At 38.4% G+C, this 19,379-nt stretch overlaps 1 protein-coding gene and 2 non-coding genes across 4 annotated transcripts; all 3 read left to right on the top strand.

Annotated features, from left to right (window-relative positions):
* The first annotated feature begins 6,775 nt into the window (after positions 1-6,775).
* Positions 6,776-11,114, top strand: LOC149014274 (cinnamoyl-CoA reductase-like SNL6). 2 transcript variants are annotated; one of them, XM_089156919.1, is made up of 5 exons: positions 6,776-7,104; positions 7,219-7,418; positions 9,954-10,142; positions 10,453-10,606; positions 10,739-11,114. In XM_089156919.1, the coding sequence occupies exons 1-5, from the start codon at positions 6,870-6,872 to the stop codon at positions 11,026-11,028; spliced, it is 1,068 nt and encodes a 355-aa protein (XP_089013045.1). In that variant the 5' UTR covers positions 6,776-6,869; the 3' UTR covers positions 11,029-11,114. The 2 variants fall into 2 exon arrangements, with proteins under 2 accessions (XP_089013045.1, XP_089013046.1); XM_089156920.1 differs by lacking the exon at positions 9,954-10,142.
* A 3,317-nt stretch (positions 11,115-14,431) lies between these two features.
* On the top strand, positions 14,432-14,734 carry LOC149014273 (signal recognition particle RNA). Its single transcript, XR_016173847.1, has one exon.
* A 1,772-nt stretch (positions 14,735-16,506) lies between these two features.
* On the top strand, positions 16,507-16,808 carry LOC149014272 (signal recognition particle RNA). Its single transcript, XR_016173848.1, has one exon.
* The last annotated feature ends 2,571 nt before the right edge of the window (positions 16,809-19,379 follow it).

Below are 19,379 nucleotides of genomic sequence, written 5' to 3'. Positions count from 1 at the left end.
GGAGCAAGGGTGTAATCTGGATCATCCTCGTGCGTGCCAGGTTGCACCATCCAATCCTCATCTGTAGTGGCGGCAGCCGCTTGTACATCTACCTGCCCCTCTCGAGATGCCATGTACTCATCTACATCAACTCCTGCGGCTTAAGCAATGATTGGGTTTGGTCTACCTCCAGGTTAGTCTAACACTAGCTCACCCTGTCCAACAACCAATCAGTGAGGAGATGTTGTTCATCTGCAATGATCTCAAAGATATCATCGACCTGGATGTCCCTGTCCGTCTCACGGCTAACATTTAAATTGACATGCTTTAACTTCAGCCTCATGTTGTAGTGGGAATACACGAGGTCATTCAGGTGTTGACTTCCCAACCTGTTTCTCCTCTGGGAGTGAATCATGCCAAATGTACTCCATTTCCTCTCGCACCCAAAGGCAGAGCAAGTCTGGGAGAGGATCTTCACTGCCACTCTCTAGAGGTTCTTTGCATCACCCCCATACAGAACCCACCACTCAACTACATTATCACAAATAAATTAAGTTAATACTTTAATGCTTAACAAAAATCCTACTTATATAATTATATACTTATATGTAAAATGTAATAATAATAGTTGTAATCATGCATCTAACATGGATCATAATTTTGTCGGTTATGTAGAGCAACAACTAAACCAAAGGCCCCCAGTGCATCCCTAAACAATTTTATCTGCAATAATTTGTATTGATGGTTAGCTAAATTCTTTCACAAATAAAAAGCAAGTACTAAGTTCTAACTTCTAACCTCCATGTGACAATTTGACTGGACCACTGGTTTGGCTCTAACTTCGAGATAACACATCACAAGGCAACATGGAATGGAGTCTAGATCATCTCGACGGTTATTGACCACAAATTATAGGGGCCCCCACAGGATTAGGGTGATGGTTTTTTATTTTTAAATATTTTTTTATTTTTTACTTGTGGGCTCACATAGTTTGTGGTTGTAAAGCCATTGGGGGAGCATAGAGTGTTCCCCGTCAAGGGAGATGATCCACATTCCATGGAATGCCACTAGAAGAAAAGTGAACACTTCTATAAGAAAGTATTATGGAATAAACTGTTTTCTATTTTTGGTAAAGAGGAAACTTACATTTGTAAGAAAAGCACTCTTTGGCTCCTCGATGTATGTAATTAGGATGTCTTGAGCTCCCTTTGTAAGATAGTTAAAAGTATTTGACTCATTTAACGTGAGCTGGGGAAAAGTAAAGGCATGATAAGGTGGGAAAAAAAGTGAGTCTAGATCCTCCATCCACATGGAGGGGAAAAGTTCCAACCCATACGGTTGGATAGTTGACAATTGTCCGAATAAAAAACAAAATCCTTTTTTTTAGTAAATGAGAGAGATGATTTGGAATCTTTCATTTTCGGAATTTTCCTAAAAAAGAGGATCTTTCTTTAGATCGAACATGTGTCAAGCATCCAACTATGTGGATTGAAATTTTGCTCTCCATGTGTGGAGGATCTAGACTCAATTTAGGGTGTAATATAGTAGTCATACTCTTTCAATGAAGGTAGCTACATCAAAGCAAAGTAGCAAACTCAACTTTGGAATTTCATTGGAAATAATTTACTTTTTCTGCGCCTTTTTGTCTCCCCCATGCTATTTCCTCAACCAACTTGTCTCTAAGAGTTTGCTTCACCAAACATTGGCAAGAAGGGGACAACTCCACTTTGAGTCCAAATCCTCCATCCAGGGGATCTTTGGTTTCTATTCATCCTGGTGTTGGAAGGATGCCATATGTTGTGGTTTAATCATACTCAATACATAGTGCACAAGAGTATAGTAATAACTTAAGTTTTAAATTGAAGTTTGAATCATGAACCACAAACTAAGAATCAAAACAAACTTTGTGCTCATAATTAAATTCACCAACTGAAATCCCTAAATTACAAGATGTAGCCATTAATGAGAAATCCAAGCAAAACCTAAATTACAGGATGAGTTACACTGACTATACCTAAATTGTTGGATTATCAACCCCTTCCTCTTCAACCCTAGAGGCACCTTTTGTCTTGAATTCACCTTCTCAAAACCCCTTTGTGTTATAATGTCTTCAATCCCCCAAATGGAGAAATACTCATCAAGGATGTGCTTGTATTGGGATGCTTGTATTGGTATCCATACAACAATAGGATGGAAGAAGCAAAGCGAGCAGATGGAAGGAACATGAAGACAATGTCCATAACTTCAATTTGGCACAAGCATCGTTCGTTGCCCAAGGTTTCTATTTTTTGGTAGAAAAAAGAAACTTGGTATATCTTGGAGTGTTCATTAGATTCAACAGTTTTTTGCATGGCGCCCCTTTATATAGGCCCTAAAATCTTGATTGCCCCCTTATATGGATAAAATTGCACGGTGCCCCATTATATAGGCCCTAAAATCTTGACTGCCCCCTCATATGGATAAAACTGCATGGTGCCCCTACTGGTCTTCTTCAAATATTGCAAGTTACCCCTCTTAACGGTCAAGCCTTTTGAGCGTTAAGTGAGGATTTTGAATTGTCCAATATGCCCTCTTAAGTGCGTAAAGACCAAAATAGCCCTCAGTTAATTTTCCTTTCCCTCCATTTATCCTTGCCTTCAAGAAGAAGCATCAAGTTCCATCCCATCCTCATCCTCTCCACCCATCCTTGTCCTCCTCCTCCTCCGACTTTGGTGAACCCCCACTCTCCCTAACTATACCTTGTGAAGAGTAGACAGATAGATTAAAGAGAACCAAGGGAGAAACGTGATGAGCTCCAAAAAAACCAAAGTTTGCAAGAAGAATGCCAGGAAGAGCCATGTTGCAGACATCTGCTCACATTTACTTGAATAATTATGGAACCCACAGAGAGAATATAATCGATGAGTCATGGGGACAACAGGGTGAGCTCTTCAATTCCCCCTTCCAGTGGAAAAGTTGTTTGATGTTTGTACACAAAATGGCAGGTTTCAAGGTATTCAAATCATATCAAAGTTCAAGTAGAAAGCCAATAATTCTCTACACAATTTCATTTCTATGACGATCAGGTTTCTCCACAAGATTACTCAAACATCAATTTGAGAAGTCAATACTTATTATAGTCATCATGGTTCAAGCCAATGAACCAGAGCAGATCATTTGGACCAAGCAAAGGGTTCAAATCTGGCCCAAGTTGATTCATCTGGTACTTCTCAGACTTGGCACTTCTTGGAAGAGATATCAAATGAGAAGCTGCAAAGAAGACAATGTAGTGATACACAACTGTCCTCATGCGACTTCTCGGCAAAAGTAGACAAGATAAGGATTCGACGTATCCTTATCCAGACGTCAATTACAAGCATCTTATTCAGCATTAAATGCACTGAGAATCATTAAATGCTCATTGCTGGTGAGGAAGCTTCTCATTCGTCCAAAGTCTGCCTCGAGCATTACATCTACACATTTTGTCCCCCCAACTGTGGGTTGGTGTCACATCAGGATCAACCTGGTGCTGACCACTTGATTCATCAACAAGATCTCTAGTTGTTGTGAAGATCACACGGTTCAACTTGCTGAGCAAGCCTCTCCAAGAAGCCACCTCCACCCTTCATCTCATCAGACGAGCATCATAGGTTTAAGAAGCATCCACTGTCTATTTAGGTATGGACCAACTATATAAATCATCACTATGCTAGAGCAATGGTAAGACTTGGATACTCTAGCCATTACTCTTCTGCAATTACTCCTGAAGAAGATTCTCTTTTCCATCTCCTTGAACATTTATTCCTCAAGGGAGAGACTCTGGTTTTCTTACTTGAACTGAGTTAATCATTGGGGGTGACTTCCCGTCCTCAGAGGTAGCCCACTCTCACCTCTATTTTGGTCTCAGGAACCAAACCCGGATCAGGAACGAACCAGGGAGCTCCAAGTACATTTTCACTACAACAATACCAATTTTTCCTCCAGAGATATCCTTTACATTGATCAAAAAAGAAGCAGAACAGACAACTGAAGCAATGAGGGCGAAGATTCCCAAACTAATTGTCAACGAAATCCTTGCGACCACTAAATCAACAAGAAACTGTACAGCAGCACCCATCATCTTCTTCAAACAAATCTGTTAATTCGTCAATTCACAATGAAAAAGATAAGTTGTTTCACATAAGAAAAGTTATAGGAAAAACAGATCTCATAATATCTTCATTATATATGAAATTTAGAAACTAGAATGGCAAGACAACTAGAGACAAAACTAGAGTGATGGGAGGCAGATTGCCAGAGAAAGTTGAAATCTAGAAACTATATTCATTACATGTCTCTCTCCCAGTCCGCAGAGGGTTTCAACCATTAGGAATCCGGTGATTCATGACGAAATGATCTGACCTTGATTCTGGCTTCCCCACATCTTAATTGCGGCAGCTTGAGTTGGAATCGGAAGAACAATTTTGTAATCGAATCTCTTTTGTATGACTCCCACTTTCATCTCAGTTAATTTGATTAGGTGTTTTTTGTGTTGGCACCTAGGGTTTGCGTGGATAGTAGGTGCGATGGACAGTGGGGGAGGGGGGGGGTTACTGGAGTTGGAGGGGGTTGCCGGAATTGGTGGAGGAGGATGCGATAGAACTTCTCTGTCGATAAAGCTTCTTTGTGAAGACAAGGGTAAATGGAGGGAAGATAAATTAACTGAGGGCTATTCTGGTCTTTACACACTTAAGAGGACATATTGGACAATTCACAACCCTCCTTTAACGGTCAAAAGGCTTGATCATAAGAGAGGTAATTTGTAATATTTGAAGAAAATCAATAGAGTGCCGTGCAATTTTATCCATATAAGCAAGTAGTCAAGATTCTAGGGCCCATATTAAGACATGCCATGCAAAAAAACTTTCGATTCAATTGAGCGTGATTTCCTGACCACTTATTAAAACTGGTGAAACTGAATTTCAAACACAAAATGCACCGTCAATATACATTTTGTAATTTAAAAAATGTTTTTTTTTTAATTTTTTTTTTTATCTGTTAATTCAAAGGTATTCAATCACTACTACTTGAGAATGTTAAATTTGATAGGGAAAAATCTGCTATGAACCAGGAAATTTTGCGTTACATTTCATGAAAACAGAAATCTAGCATACTTAGATTCAGAATGAGAATACACTAAATCATAAAAAAATGAACTAAGAGAGAGGAAAGGAGAGAAGCGATGCAACTATGTATAGCCATAGTGGTTCTTCGGGCCGAGGTTGCTTGCAATTTTGCACCGGTGCCAAAAAACTCACTTTATGAGTAAAACAAATCCCACGTCAAATGTGGCTTTTATGAATTAAATTGAACCAAATCAAACCAAACCAAACCAAACCAAACCCGCATTTGTTCAAGAAGTAGGGATATAAAATTAACTTCAAAGAGTAGCTCAACATAATCGGCTTCGTCTAACTATGCAATCTTTGAAACTTGGATCTGTGAAACTTTGCAGTAGGGATTTTGTAGAATTACTTAAAAGTGATTTATTGAGCACAAGCTCAAAATCAACCACTAAAATTTAACTGTCATATATGGTGTCCATCTAGTGGCTGGAATGACAGAACGTAAAGGATCTAGACTCCTTAACTTCCATCACAGTCTTATTCAGTATAGTTAGCGGATTTAGACTCCTTTATTTTCGCCTCCTATATTCCTAGGAGTTCCAATGTTGTGTCAATCTCTTACTCAAGAAGTCCTTTTCAATTTTGGGCTCAAAAGAATGTCAATTTCTAATCAATCGTTGGTGGATTTATGCTCATCTTCCAATCTTGTCCACATTGAATAATAGACTTATGTTATTTCTCTGGAAGAAATTTCTCAATAAGTATCTAATGACTGACTTATAAGATTCAATCAAAAATATATATATATATATATATATATATATATATATATATATATTTTAATTCAAAAACACTCATTAGATATATCATACAAATTAAAATATGTCAGATAAGTGAATATTGTTATAATTCATTGGGCAATTAATTGAGATCCAAATTCAGTGATGGGACTATCCTCTAGGTAATGTGGATGTTGTCCTGACTACTAGATTGAGCCCTAAACACGTAACATTACTCTTTTATCTTTTTGGTGGTTAACACATAACATAACACACGAACAGAATAAATGATGGCAAAATGAACAATAGATGAACAATCACAACTATTTGAATGGCAGGCTTTAAACCACGTTTCTCTCTATTCATCTACATCTCAAACCTAACTCAAAACTAATATTAGGTCTAGGTCCAATTCTGACAAAGAAATGAACCATTCATTTCGTTCTAGATGTGTACCATGTGTCCCGAACATTGTGTCGTCATATAGTTAAAATTTATTTATAAGTCACATCAAATAACTTATAACATTCAATCATATATAATTCCTAATCTAAGAACACTCATTAAATTTATTCTGACCGAATTAGAATTTGTCACATACTTAATTCTACAATTCATGAATTCATTGGCCACTAATTTGAGATCTAATTCGGTAGTGATGGGACTAGATCTGTCCTCTTGGTAGTGTGGACAATGTCGGGACTACTAGGCTGAGCGCTAAACACGTAACATAATCACTCACAAGCAGAGTAAATGATAGCGAAATGAACAGCCCATGCAAGACAGAGACTTGATCTGATAGGAGACGGATATCTCACTCACAAATCACAATGAAGAAAGATGGAGAAATGTGCCGTGCCAGTGTGGACGTGTTTGTTTACTATATAATGAATGAATGGCAGTCTTCAAACCACATTTCTATCCGCTCTTCTACGTCTCCCAAACTCAGTGAGCTTGAAATTAAGGTTTGTGTGAGTGTGAGTGAGAGGAGAGAGAGAGAGAGAGAGAGAGAAGCTGCTGGAGGGGGATGGAGGGTTGCAGAGGTGAGGTGGTGGAATCAAAGCCTCAGGCGACATCAACGCCTTCTTCTCTTTGTGGGAAAGGGAAGTCATTGAGGAACTTCAATGGTTTAAGGTGGAATATGAAGGGGAGTGAGAGGAAGCTGGTTTGTCTCACCGGTGGGAATTCCTATTTGGGTTCTCACATACTTAACCATCTCTTGACTCGTGGCTACCTCGTTCGACTCGTTCTAGAAAACCCTGGTTTCTCTTTGTCTCTCGTCTCTTGGGCTTTTGCATATTCTTGAATTATTAATTAATTGCAGTGTAGGTTGCAGAGATAGATGATCGTGTGATATTGGTTATGATGACGAACAGGTGAACTGGAGGAGGTGATGATGAAGTTGAAAGGAGACATGGGAGAGCAGCAGGAGGAGAAGGAGGTGGTGATGGGTTTGGAGTGCATGGTGGTGGCGAAGTTTGGAGATGTGGATGGTCTTAGCAGAGCCTTCACTGGTTGTGATGTCATCTTCCACACTTCATCTTCTTTTGATCCTCACGGTGTCTCTGGTTATACGGTTAGTCAAGAACTCTCCTCCATTCGTTACTTTCTTTGAATACCTAGCTTAGCTAATAACAGGTTTTGGCAGAGAGAGTACTGGATGAGATCTGCCGTTGGATCTCCACCACCCCCATGACCATGAATAGCTTTTATTTTTTGGGTAACAAAGGGGCTTTATATATATAGGGAAATTATAAATGGGGATATTACATATGCTGCCGGTAAGGATTGAACCCACAATTTCTTTACTGAGAGGTGAGGTTCTCAACCACTCCACTATCCTTCCATCGGCATGACCATGAATAGGTAATAACTGAGAGACCGAGAATGCCTTTGGATGGACGACACATGGTCTGTCTGCTTATTTATTACTTTTTGCTTGTGGGCCCCACATAATTTGTGGTTGTAACGCCATCCTGTCAGGGAAATGATCCGCACTCCAATAGTTGGCCTTGTGACAGATGGGTCATGAGACAATAAAGTTGAGCATAAGAGAACAATGAAAGTGGAGGATTCAAATTCCTTTCCCCCTACTCGGATGCAAAGGATTTGGATATGGGGATCAATCTAGATAACTGGGTAAGGTACCCCACATGGGTGTGGGACCAATTCAATATGGGATCTATTGCTTGACTTGGACTTGGGTGCTGCACATTAAATGTGGAGCGCCTGCTACCTATGGTCGAGAGATCAAAATCTTGATTGTCCATTTCGCAAGTGGGTGAAAGTGAGATAGACTCGACTGTAGGCAGCACAATGCTGCATATTAAATGCGTAACACTGAAGTCGAACTGCCATTGCTTCAAACATCCACATGGGTATGAGTCCAATCTCTTAGGGGATCAACTTCAGTACTGTTGCACATTTAATGAGCAACATTGAGTTGCGTATGGCCACGACTGATCAAGGTTGAAATTTCGACCACTCATTTTGATTCTTTTTCTTTGGTTACAAGTAGCTAGGTATGATTGAAAAAGTGTTAAAAAAAATAAAAATGAAATGAGTGGTCAAGATTTTGACACCATACGAAGCCGTGAAGCTCTGTCCATCTCTGGGAACCATTAAGACTAAATTGGTCTTAATTAATTTGTTAATTTCATGTTAACATCTAATTAAAAGATTCATTCATGAGATGAGGCAGCCTCGAAGTGTACTCAATAGCTAATAACAGGTTTTGGCAGAGAGAGTACTGGATGAGATCTGTCGTTGGATCTCCACCCCCCCCCCCCCGGACCAGGACCATGAATAGCTTTTATTTTTTGGGTAACAAAGGTGCTTTATATATATAGGAAAATTAGAAATGGGGATATTACATATGCTGCCGGTAAGATTGAACCCACAATTTCTTTACTGAGAGGTGAGATTCTCAACCACTCTACTATCCTTCCATCGGTATGACCATGAATAGTTAATAACAGAGAGACCGAGAATGCCTCTGGATGGACGACACATGGTCTGTCTGCTTATTTATTACTTTTTGCTTGTGGGCCCCACATAATTTGTGGTTGTAACGCCATCCTGTCAGGGAAATGATCCGCACTCCAATAGTTGGCCTTGTGACAGATGGGTCATGAGACAATAAAGTTGAGCATAAGAGAGCAATGAAAGTGGAGGATTCAAATTCCTTTCCCCCTACTCGGATGCAAAGGATTTGAATATGGGGATCAATCTAGATAACTAGGTAAGGTACCCCACATGGGTGTGGGACCAATTCAATATGGGATCTATTGCTTGACTTGGACTTGGGTGCTGCACATTAAATGTGCAGCGCCTGCTACCTATGGTCGAGAAATCAAAATCTTGATTGTCCATTTCGCAAGTGGGTGAAAGTGAGATAGACTCGACTGTAGGCAGCACAACGCTGCATATTAAATGCGTAAGACTGAAGTCGAACTGCCATTGCTTCAAACATCCACATGGGTATGAGTCCAATCTCTTAAGGGATCAACTTCAGTACTGTTGCACATTTAATGGGCAACATTGAGTTGCGTATGGCCACGACTGATCCGAGTGATCAAGGTTGAAATTTCGACCACTCATTTTGATTCTTTTTCTTTGGTTACAAGTAGCTAGGTATGATTGAAAAAGTGTTAAAAAAAATAAAAATGAAATGAGTGGTCAAGATTTTGACACATACGAAGCCGTGAAGCTCTGTCCATCTCTGGGAACCATTAATACTAAATTGGTCTTAATTAATTTGCTAATTTCATGCTAACATCTAATTAAAAGATTCATTCACGAGATGAGGCACCCTCGAAGTGTACTCAATAGGTTCATGTATTTACTAAATTGAAACTGTATAAGTATGTACCTTATGTGTTTTTATAGAGTCATTGTGAGTTAGTGAGTTTTTGCATTATGATTTTAGGTGAGAATTTGGTGTGATGCCTTTTTGGCTATTGATTGAGAGATTTTCATAGAAATCTTCTCCCTAACTAATGAAAATTCTTCTTTGCCCATGAATATAACACATTGCATGGGTGTTTAAATCACATAAAATCTTTATATTATTTTGAAATATTTCCACCTTTGTTCACTTTAAAAAAAATAGGAAATAAAGGCATTTATGGAGGCAGAGGCGTCAAGGAATGTAATTGAGGCATGTGGTAGAGCTGCATGTGTTAAGCGATGCATCTTTACTTCATCTCTACTTGCTTGTATTTGGCAAGAAGGTAATGTTGATACTCAAGTCATCAACGAGAGCTGTTGGAGCAACGAAGAATTCTGTCGAGACAACAAGGTTTTCACTTGTTTTCTAATTTTTTTCTTGTAAGTAAATTCAGTTCAGTCAAGTCTGGTTCTTAAATAAGTGTAGATGTCCCATTATTATCTATTCAAGAGGTGCTGGTACTCAAAGATAAATTCTCCTCTTAAATAAGTGGTGGTGGAGAAGAGTAGAGAATCCCCGAACGATCGATTTACAGGCATGGCATGGCATGAGAGTATCCCTACTTGGTTGAACCGTCTGGAGATATTGAAGAATGATAATTTGTAATTGTGTTAGTGAAGCTGATTAATTTATTGTCTATTTCTGTTTTGATCATGAACAGCTTTGGCTTGCCTTGGGTAAGACTACAGCAGAGAAGGTTGCTTGGAACAAGTCCAAAGGAATGAAAGTTAATCTTGCCACCATTTGCCCAGGTCTTCTCATGGCTCCCGTCTTTCCAAATGCTCACCTCGAAAGTTCTCTACCCTATCTTAAAGGTATAATATGAAACACACAAAAAGGTCTTCAACTATATATAGAATTCCTGAAAATAGATATTAAAGATATATTCAACTTTTATTCTAATCTAGGTCATGAAGTTACAACTAGTTAGGTGATCATGTGTGCAGGGGGAGAAATGATGGTTGACAGAGGCATGTTGGCAACTGTAGATGTTAATACTGTGGCGAAGGCACACGTTGATGTTTATGAAGCCATGGATTTTGGAGCCTGTGGTAGATACCTGTGCTTTGATAGGGTTGTGAAGAGATTAGAAGAGGTAATTGATCTTGAGAATGAGTTGAAGATCCATGGCTTGTTGTCAAGAGGACGACACCAAGAAGATCAAGAAAGCCACCAAGGCCCTCTCCTTAGTAATGCTAGGCTTTCTAAATTGGTATCGTTTGTGTTTTGCAAATAGTGAGTTAATTAATGTACAACTTCAAACTTGATCAACTAGTGCCCAGAAATGTCCTTTGGAGATAGAGATAGAGCCATGATTTGACATGAGAGGGGGAGAAGGGGAGAAGGGGGTTGGGGGTTGGTTTGAATAATGAATACAAAATTCTTCTGTTCTTCAATCATGGTTGTGGTAAATTGTGTTTTTTCATTTCTATGAATTTATTTCAATACCTTAAAAATTAATTATTGATGATATTTTTTTTCTAATTTAAATGACCAAGTACTGATGTTTTACACATGAAAAGAGAAAAAAAAAAATGTTATTTTAGAAAATTTTCAGAAGATGAAATGGAGAAGGGGGAGGAAGCCCCGTCACCGAGAGAGAGACTTCTACTTGTTAGGGAATTAAGGAATTAAGGGATAAGCTTTTTGAGGAAACCAACTCATAAACTCCAGGGAATCCAGAGCTGGGTTTGAATAAATCATTTAATAGAGATCTTAATTTCCTTGGAATCGAAAAGCTAAATTGTCTCCCATCCTCTATGAAATGATAGCTTTACCCCTTACTGGTGTGCTTGGTGGAGTCCGGATCAGCGACCCCCCCACCACAAAAAAGAGGGGAGGGAGTTTTTTTTCTTCTTTGTGGGCCCCACCATTTTTGTGGTGGAAAAACCGTCAGGGAGCACAGCGATGATCCACATTCAGCTTGGTGTAGCTCTGTCATATGTTTTGTCACGGTTTATTAATATAATTCGTCTTCTCATCCCCCACCTCTTCCCCCCTTCCCCCCAAAATAAAAAAGGGGACTAAATATGAATGAAGGGAAAGAATGAACAGGAACGAGCAAGATGGATGAATATAAGGGAGTATGCAAGGTAATCTTTATACCTTTTTCCTAAAATTTCATCGTAATCTTGAACTATTATGTTTACATCTTACTAAAATTAGTTCCATTATGTCTATACTGCTTACACCTCTTATGTTTCAAATTGTATATCAAATGCATCCTTGCTGTTAGAATAATGAGTTTTAAATGGTGAGTCAGTATCTATTAATTTTTTAAATTCCCAAGCTATCCTAGTTTAGCCTCAAGCCAATTTTAATTTTTCAAGGAAAAAGAAAAACAGTAAAAGAAAGGGTGAAGATCAACCATCACTTACTTTTAAATATATCTTCATTTTTTAACTCATATGTCAGAAAATTTAGCAAGGGTAAATATGTCTTTTTCCGTATTAAAGTAATGGCCTAATGGGATTAGTAACATGTAGACATTCATAATTTTTGTAATAATTTGCAAATCTAGGGGTGCATATATAATTTTTTTTTCTTTTCTTTTTCATTTCTTTTCATCATAAAGGATTGGACAACATTATGAAAACTTATTTGTTAGCTTTAAAGATAGATTTCAGATTTTGGGGTAATGTAATAGTGCAAGCAATACCAAGATTGTTCTTGCTTCACACTTCCCAAATCCTCTACAGAGAAGAAAGGAATAATCCCTGTACAAGAAACAACTTCTATTAACCATCTTCCTCTGTTCTCCACCAAAAATCCCAGTTGAATCATGGAGGATCCAAACATGCTTGCTGCTGACTGCATTGTCATCTCTTGTTGTTGCCCCTGTTTCATCCTTCAGATCATCTTTCTTCTGCTCAGACTTCCTTACAAATTGGTGGTAATCTCTAAAAGATTTGCTCTAAAGACAATTGGAAAGAGAAAGAAAGGAGAGAAGATTCAGGGGAGAGATGGAGTTTCATACATATCTGAAGTGTTGAGTCTCCAAGGAGATCTTTTGACAGTTCGGACCAGAGGGTTTCCTTTCAATTCTGATCAAAGTTGTGAGCTCACTCTTTCTGAAATTGACAAGGTTCTGGGAGATTTGTGCCAGCAAGGAGAGTTTGCTTTCGGAAGTTTTTGGAGAAGGAATGAAGAATCCAAAAGCTCCTTATCCAATGTAATTCAGGGAGAATCTGAAAATGTTGTACGTTACCAATTTATTGAATTGAATAGTTCCAATCAAACTTTTCATAATCTAGCAACTCAATCAGTTTCAAATCTATCCTGACCTCTTCTTGGTCTGATGTTATATAATGAATTGCCACTCTTTTGTTTCTTAACCAATTCATTTGATCTCAAAATCTTGAATCAGTCTGTAGGAAGAGTAGAAGGAAGAGGGGATGGAATCACATGAGATTTGGAAAGAGGGTTTCCCAATTTCGAAGGTCACAATGTGTGAGGAGCTTTGACAGTAGGGAACATACCCAAATCGTTCTTTGGCCGCATATACCAAAGATGGGTCCTACAACCCATGGAGGACCAGGTCTGTCTCGAGTCTAGATTCTCTATCTTGAAGGATAGAGGATTGTGTTTTCCCTACACTTTTTCATCACATTCAAGAGAAAATTTATCACTGAACATTGATAAAGTGGATCATGCCTTGCAACATTATCTTACTATGGGTTAAGACTGGGGACAGACAAGTCGGGATCCTCTTCCCCTCGAGGTAGAGGATTGCCATTCTTTCACATTTCTCCACCATACATTTAAAAAGAGAGTCTACCTTTGAGATTAGGGGCAGAGTCAGGATTTAATATTGGGAGCTAGATAATGTAACCACATGCAAAAAGGGTCAAGTGTTTGTATTTTATACATGGAAAGTGGGCCTGAAAGGTCTCTTAAGGGAAATTTTTAAAAATCCAGGGCAGGAGGAGAAGGGGGGCAAGTGTTAGTATTTCACATATGAAAAGAGGGTCAGAGGGGTCTCCCTAGAAAATTTTCAAAAATTAGGGGTTAAGGGCAAATATTGGTATTTCATATATGGGAAGAGGAACAAATGGGTATGGAATAAAGAGAATTATAAACGATATAAAATAAACTAAAAAAACTCATAGGTAGATTCCTCCTAAATATGTGATGAAAACGTATGAAAAAAAGAAAGTTTTAAGCTATACTGTATCTAAAACACAAAGTATATTTTTATTGGAAAAGAAAAAGAAAAAGAAAAAACCTTCTTAAGAGTTCATGGCAAAGTCAAAAAGGAAAAAAGAACTTTAACAATCATGAATTGGAAATACAGAAAAGGAAGAAGATACAACTGGATAAGAAAAAGAAGATCAGAAACCTTTTGATAAAGTTCATGGGGAAGGCTAAATTAAAAGCATAAAAAAATATCTAGACAATCATGAACAGAAAAAATGGCTATTGTTTAGAAATAACTTTAAGTCCATCGAGTAAAGAATAAAATATTCATTTCCTGAGTCATCATTTAAAAGAGTCATTAAAAAAGAGAGTAAAACATTCATGTTATAAGGTCATCATTTAGAAGATAATTTCCAATTCACATGCTTTGCTTTTTAGTCCCACATCGAAGAACACCCAAAATGTTTGCCATTTAAAAAATCTAAGTTTTACAATTATCAATTGCCGAGCTTGGTAACGTGAGCTTGTAACCAAGTGGGGCATTTAGGTGATTGAATGCTGGTTCAATTCTTGTTGGGTCGGGTTGCTAGGTGCGACAACCGGTTTGCCCAATCCAAGTTGGGAGTCAAGCTTTGTAGCTTGGGCGAAGGCTTAGGCTTCATGGTTCCTAAAGTGGAGGGTAATGCATCAGGCTGGCTTCACAGAGCAGTGAAAACCTCTCGCTCTTGACGGTGGAAGGATAACAAATCGATGGTACCTTCAACCCATGGTGCCCCAAGAGATGTCCCAAACAGACAATCACCTTTTTTATACTCAACAGTGATATACACCTTTTATGCATCTCTTCTTAATTAATGACATGTAGAAAGAGGCCACCCCTCCATTTGACTTGATACCTGCGTTTTAGCTACAGATGTTGCAATTATTAATTTCACACCCTCTCTAGCCCTATAACCATGGTTAATTCCATACATATTCTAAAAGCTTCAAATTGACGCTTGCACCATCAAACATCGCAATCGTCATTGGTAAGATATCAAATCCCTCCTTTGCAACTGTTATCCCCACTATTAGGCTTGAAGGCTCCTTGCTATCGCCTTTTGCCTCAACAATGTTGTTGCCACTACATCAATGCTAGGCACTGTCTTGATGCCTCCTTGGAATTTCAAAACCCTACTACATAATCGATAGTATTGTCGTTGCCAATACTATCGTTGTGCTCTAGCCTTACCAAGTGGGGAAAACCCTTCTTTCATTAAAGCTATCCCTCATTCCTCCTTCATGCCTAATATGGAAACTCTCTTGCCTAAGTTAACCTTTACGACTAGCTCTTGTAATGCTTCCTAGCCTTCTATCCTGGGTCCCAGTCCTATATGCTCACTCCTCCCTTGCTTGTGTACCTCTTTTGTGATAAACAGTTTACTGACCACCACTACACCCTACCTCCTTGCTTCATCAAGATCCTATCTCTATCCCTCCAAATCACTTACTCTACCACTTGATCTCCTCAATTGGTCCCCCCCCCCCTTCTAACTCAAGAATTATCCAGTTCTCTCTCCCTAATGGGGGCCCCCTCCTTCCATCCCTTAAACATCACAACCACTTCCCTAAGCCTCATCAGTAATTGCCCACCCTCTCTTAATCCCCCTCCTTCCTTGTCACCTGAGCCCACTCGCAACCTCTAACCCAATGCCAAACTTTGTCTCAACCTAACCAAGCCCCTACTATCATAGACAGGATTCCCTCTTCAGTGGGCCAAAATCCTCACTCCCTTTGCCCACTTCACCTAAGCCGTTTCTAATCCCTCCAACCCAAGCCCATATTTCTCCCTAGACATCTGGCCCACCTTACTCCTTCCTACGTTTCCCTCCCTCAGTCGTTCTCTTCTTCCCCTTCATCTTCTGTTTTTGACCTTCCGAACTAGGGATCACCAATTTTTCTTAAGAGCCTAGCTAACCCCATCATGTCTTGTCCACCCATCTCCTCTGAATGTGGGCAACCTATCTTTAAGTAATATGGACCTCTCCTCATTGTGCGACAAGGACATCCTTGAGGGCTTTGTGATTGAAACCCCTACCCTTTTGTATGTCTTGGACCACGATGGTTGTAAGAGAAGGAATTGTATTACCAAATGACATTTTAAGCTATGGATATTTCCTTGATGATTTCAAATCTCTAACAAAGAAGAAGAAAAAGAAGAGAGAGGAAAAATAAAGTATTTTACCCAGTTTTCCGATTTTCCTTTCCATGAAGGTTGCAAGGGAAGCTCAGTGCCTTTTGTTGAGCCTGTATCTTCTTTGTTTGAGTGGGCTTCCCTTTTCTCTCCACATCCCCTCTTTACCCCCCCCCTATTGGTCAATGAATTCATTTATTCAACAAGAGAGAATAAAATATTTATGTCTGAGAGTCATGATTTAGAAGGTAATTCTAAAGATAAAATAATCATCTTCCATGCTTTGCTCTTTAGTCAACATTTAAAAAGTAATTTCTAATTCCTATGCTTTGCTCTTCAGTCCCACATCAAAAAACTTTCAAAATGTTTGCCTTTGTATAGATCTAAGCTTTACAATCATCAATTGCCGAGCTCTGTAATGTGAGCTTGTAACCAAGCGGGGTATCAAAGTGATTGAATGTTGGCTCAACCCTTGTTAGGTCGGGTTTGCAGGTGCTAAAATTGGTTTGTTCGGTCCAAGTCAGGAGTTGAGCTATGTGGCTTGGGCAAAAGCCTAAATTTCATGGTTCCTAAAGTGGATGGAAGGCGTTAAGCTGGTTTCACAGAGGAGCGAGTACCTCCCACTCTTGACGGTGGAAGGATAACAAGCCAATGTATCTTCAACCCGTAGTACCCCAAGAGATGATCCCAACTAAACGATAACCTTTTTATACTCATCAATGGACTCATGTTATAGAAGAGAATGAATCATGTGAAATTCAAGGAGGGTTTTTCTAGATACGTGTATGAGGAGTTTGGACATGTGGAATGGAGGATAATGCATCAGGCTGATTTCACAAAGCAGTAAGAACCTCCCGCTACGAATAACAAGCCAATGTACCTTCAATCCATAGTACTTCAGGAGATGATCCCAATTGAACAATCACCTTTCTAAATTCATCAATGGGTCCATGTTATAGAAGAGGATGAATCATATGAAATTCCAAGAGGGTTTCCCTAGATACGTGTATGATGAGTTTGGACATGTGGGATGGAGGGTAACGTGTCAGGCTGGTTTCACAGAGCAGCGAGAACCTCTTGCTCTTGTTGGTGGAAGGATAGCATGCCAATGTACCTTCAACCTGTAGTACCCCAAGAGATAATCCCAATTGAGCGATCACCTTTTTATACTCATCAATGGGTCCATGTTAGAGAAGAGGCTGAATCATGTGAAATTCTAGGATGGGTTTCCCTAGATACGTGTATGAGGAATTTTGACATGTGGCACGGATCCAAACCATTCATGGGATGTTGGCTCTACATACCAGTTTTTGGTGCCACAACCTTCTATTTTTAATCGAGAATTGAAGTGTTTTTGACTTGGCAGAGTCATAAGAAAAAGAATGATTTTATTTGAAGGGTTGCTAAGTTGATAATGACCGGAACCCCTTAGTGAAGAGGTTGAGGTCACAGGTTTGATACTCTCAGTAGTATATATCAGTAGTATATATAATAGTCCCCACCTCTTAATATAGAACCACCAATTTTTAGGGGGGAAAAAAAAATTATAATTTATAGCAAATTTCTACCATTCCCCTCTACTTCAATTCTATTGACTAAAATTCCCTTACTCAAACTTTCACATCTGGTTCCCCCAAGAAACTATACTCTCACCTCTCATTCTCCCTTGGTGTTTATAAATATCCAAGTTAACCCTATATTTTCCTAGCCCAGTTGGTTTTTCTCTTTCAACTTGAATCGATTCATATTATCTAGTTCAAATTTCTTTCTCGAGTCACCAAACTATCGTCTTCTTAATATTAAAATCAACTTCTTAAAATAAAAAAATAAAAAGGCTGAAGTCAATCGAAACTATTCTCAAGATATTGATAATGGGGAACTTCAAGAATTAATCATTAGAAGCAAGATATATTTTATTTTTTTATGAAATTTCTAATTAATCTCATGTTGTTATTGAACTTGTTCTGCTTGTAATGTTCTTTCCTTAAGTGCCTCATAATCAATGCCTTGAAAGAAAATTTTATTTTATTTTACTTTGATAGAAGTTGATTTCAGCATTTTAGAAGATGTAGGATACTTCGGTGGTTCAAGTAATAAATTTGAATCAGATAATATGAATCGATTTAAGTTGAAAGAGAAAAATCGATTGGGTTAGAAAAATGCAGTGGTAAATAGGGAATTTAAAAATAGCAAGGGAGAAGGAGAGGTGAAAGTTTGGTTTTCTAGGGGAATCAGATGTGAAAGTTAGAGTAGGAAAATTTTAGTAAATAGACTCTTAGAACAAGGGAGTGATAAAAACTTACTCTAAAATTTATCTTTAACTTCACATTTTCTCCTAATCTAATATTAATAACTTAATCAAAATGCAATTACTTCCAAGAACAAAATACTTATTATGCTCATAGAAAGGGGCCAGCCCATTGTATACCGATACTTATTGGGCATGGGATAGGTCTACTTCTCTTTGTCCTTACATGTTCCATTATTATCAATGAAATGGAATAAATGCTTACCCATTTTACCAAAAGAAAAATAATAATAATAATAAATAAGTAGTTACTTGTGTTTACAAATAAGCATGGTATTTAATTTTTAGAAGGGATCAACTTCTGTAAAGTCTATTTTATTTGATAAAGGAGTATTTCTGTAGTTTGAATCCCACCTCACACCACTATATAAATGCAAGGAGTGGTATAACCCATATTGTATTTACATGATCAATATAAGAGACAAACAAACACAGGCCGGCTAGGTGTTATGATGCTACAAGATATCTCAATTCTTTGATCATTTGCAAGTACAATTCAAGGTGACACCCTTGTTATTTGTCATGCAAAGATAGTGTACGCAAATTGCAATGGTTAAAGAGAAGTGCTAATTGAGTCACACAACAAAAAGGTCATTGATATGATCAAGCAATTGTCTGGACCCCCACCTCCCCCGTCCGAGCTTCTATTCATTCTTAGGATATAAAGGAGATGTGTGATAATTTCTTTTTAGTCAAATAATCATTTATATTAAGCTCTCTAATGTAAGATGCTGAAAGGCTGAAAAAGTTGGATCTACAAGGAAAGGTGAAGGAACAACCACCAAACTTAAGAAATTCCAAACAGTCTATACCCTCTAGCTAAGCAATCTGGTACATAATTATCACTCCTATTAATATAACAAAAATGAAAAGACTGAAAACATGAAGGAAGTTTCAAAACCCCATCTACTAACCCAATGCTTAAGCAGTCCAATAAATTTGGCTTCTATTTAGTGCACATATTGCTATG

This window comes from Hakea prostrata, chromosome 5 (assembly GCF_041222555.1).
Source record: "Hakea prostrata isolate BN-2017 chromosome 5, UWA_Hpros_2, whole genome shotgun sequence".
NCBI classification, from domain to species: domain Eukaryota; kingdom Viridiplantae; phylum Streptophyta; class Magnoliopsida; order Proteales; family Proteaceae; genus Hakea; species Hakea prostrata.
Note: the sequence above shows the minus strand (reverse complement) of the source record. Positions and strands in the feature narration are given on the sequence as shown.

Excerpts from the sequence above, each read along its gene's own strand:
- LOC149014274 (XM_089156919.1), top strand. The coding sequence starts at position 6,870 with ATGGAGGGTTGCAGAGGTGAGGTGGTGGAATCAAAGCCTCAGGCGACA. Across the intron at positions 7,105-7,218 it reads ACTCGTTCTAGAAAACCCTG|GTGAACTGGAGGAGGTGATG; the intron begins GTTTCTCTTTGT and ends GATGACGAACAG. Across the intron at positions 10,607-10,738 it reads TTCTCTACCCTATCTTAAAG|GGGGAGAAATGATGGTTGAC; the intron begins GTATAATATGAA and ends TCATGTGTGCAG.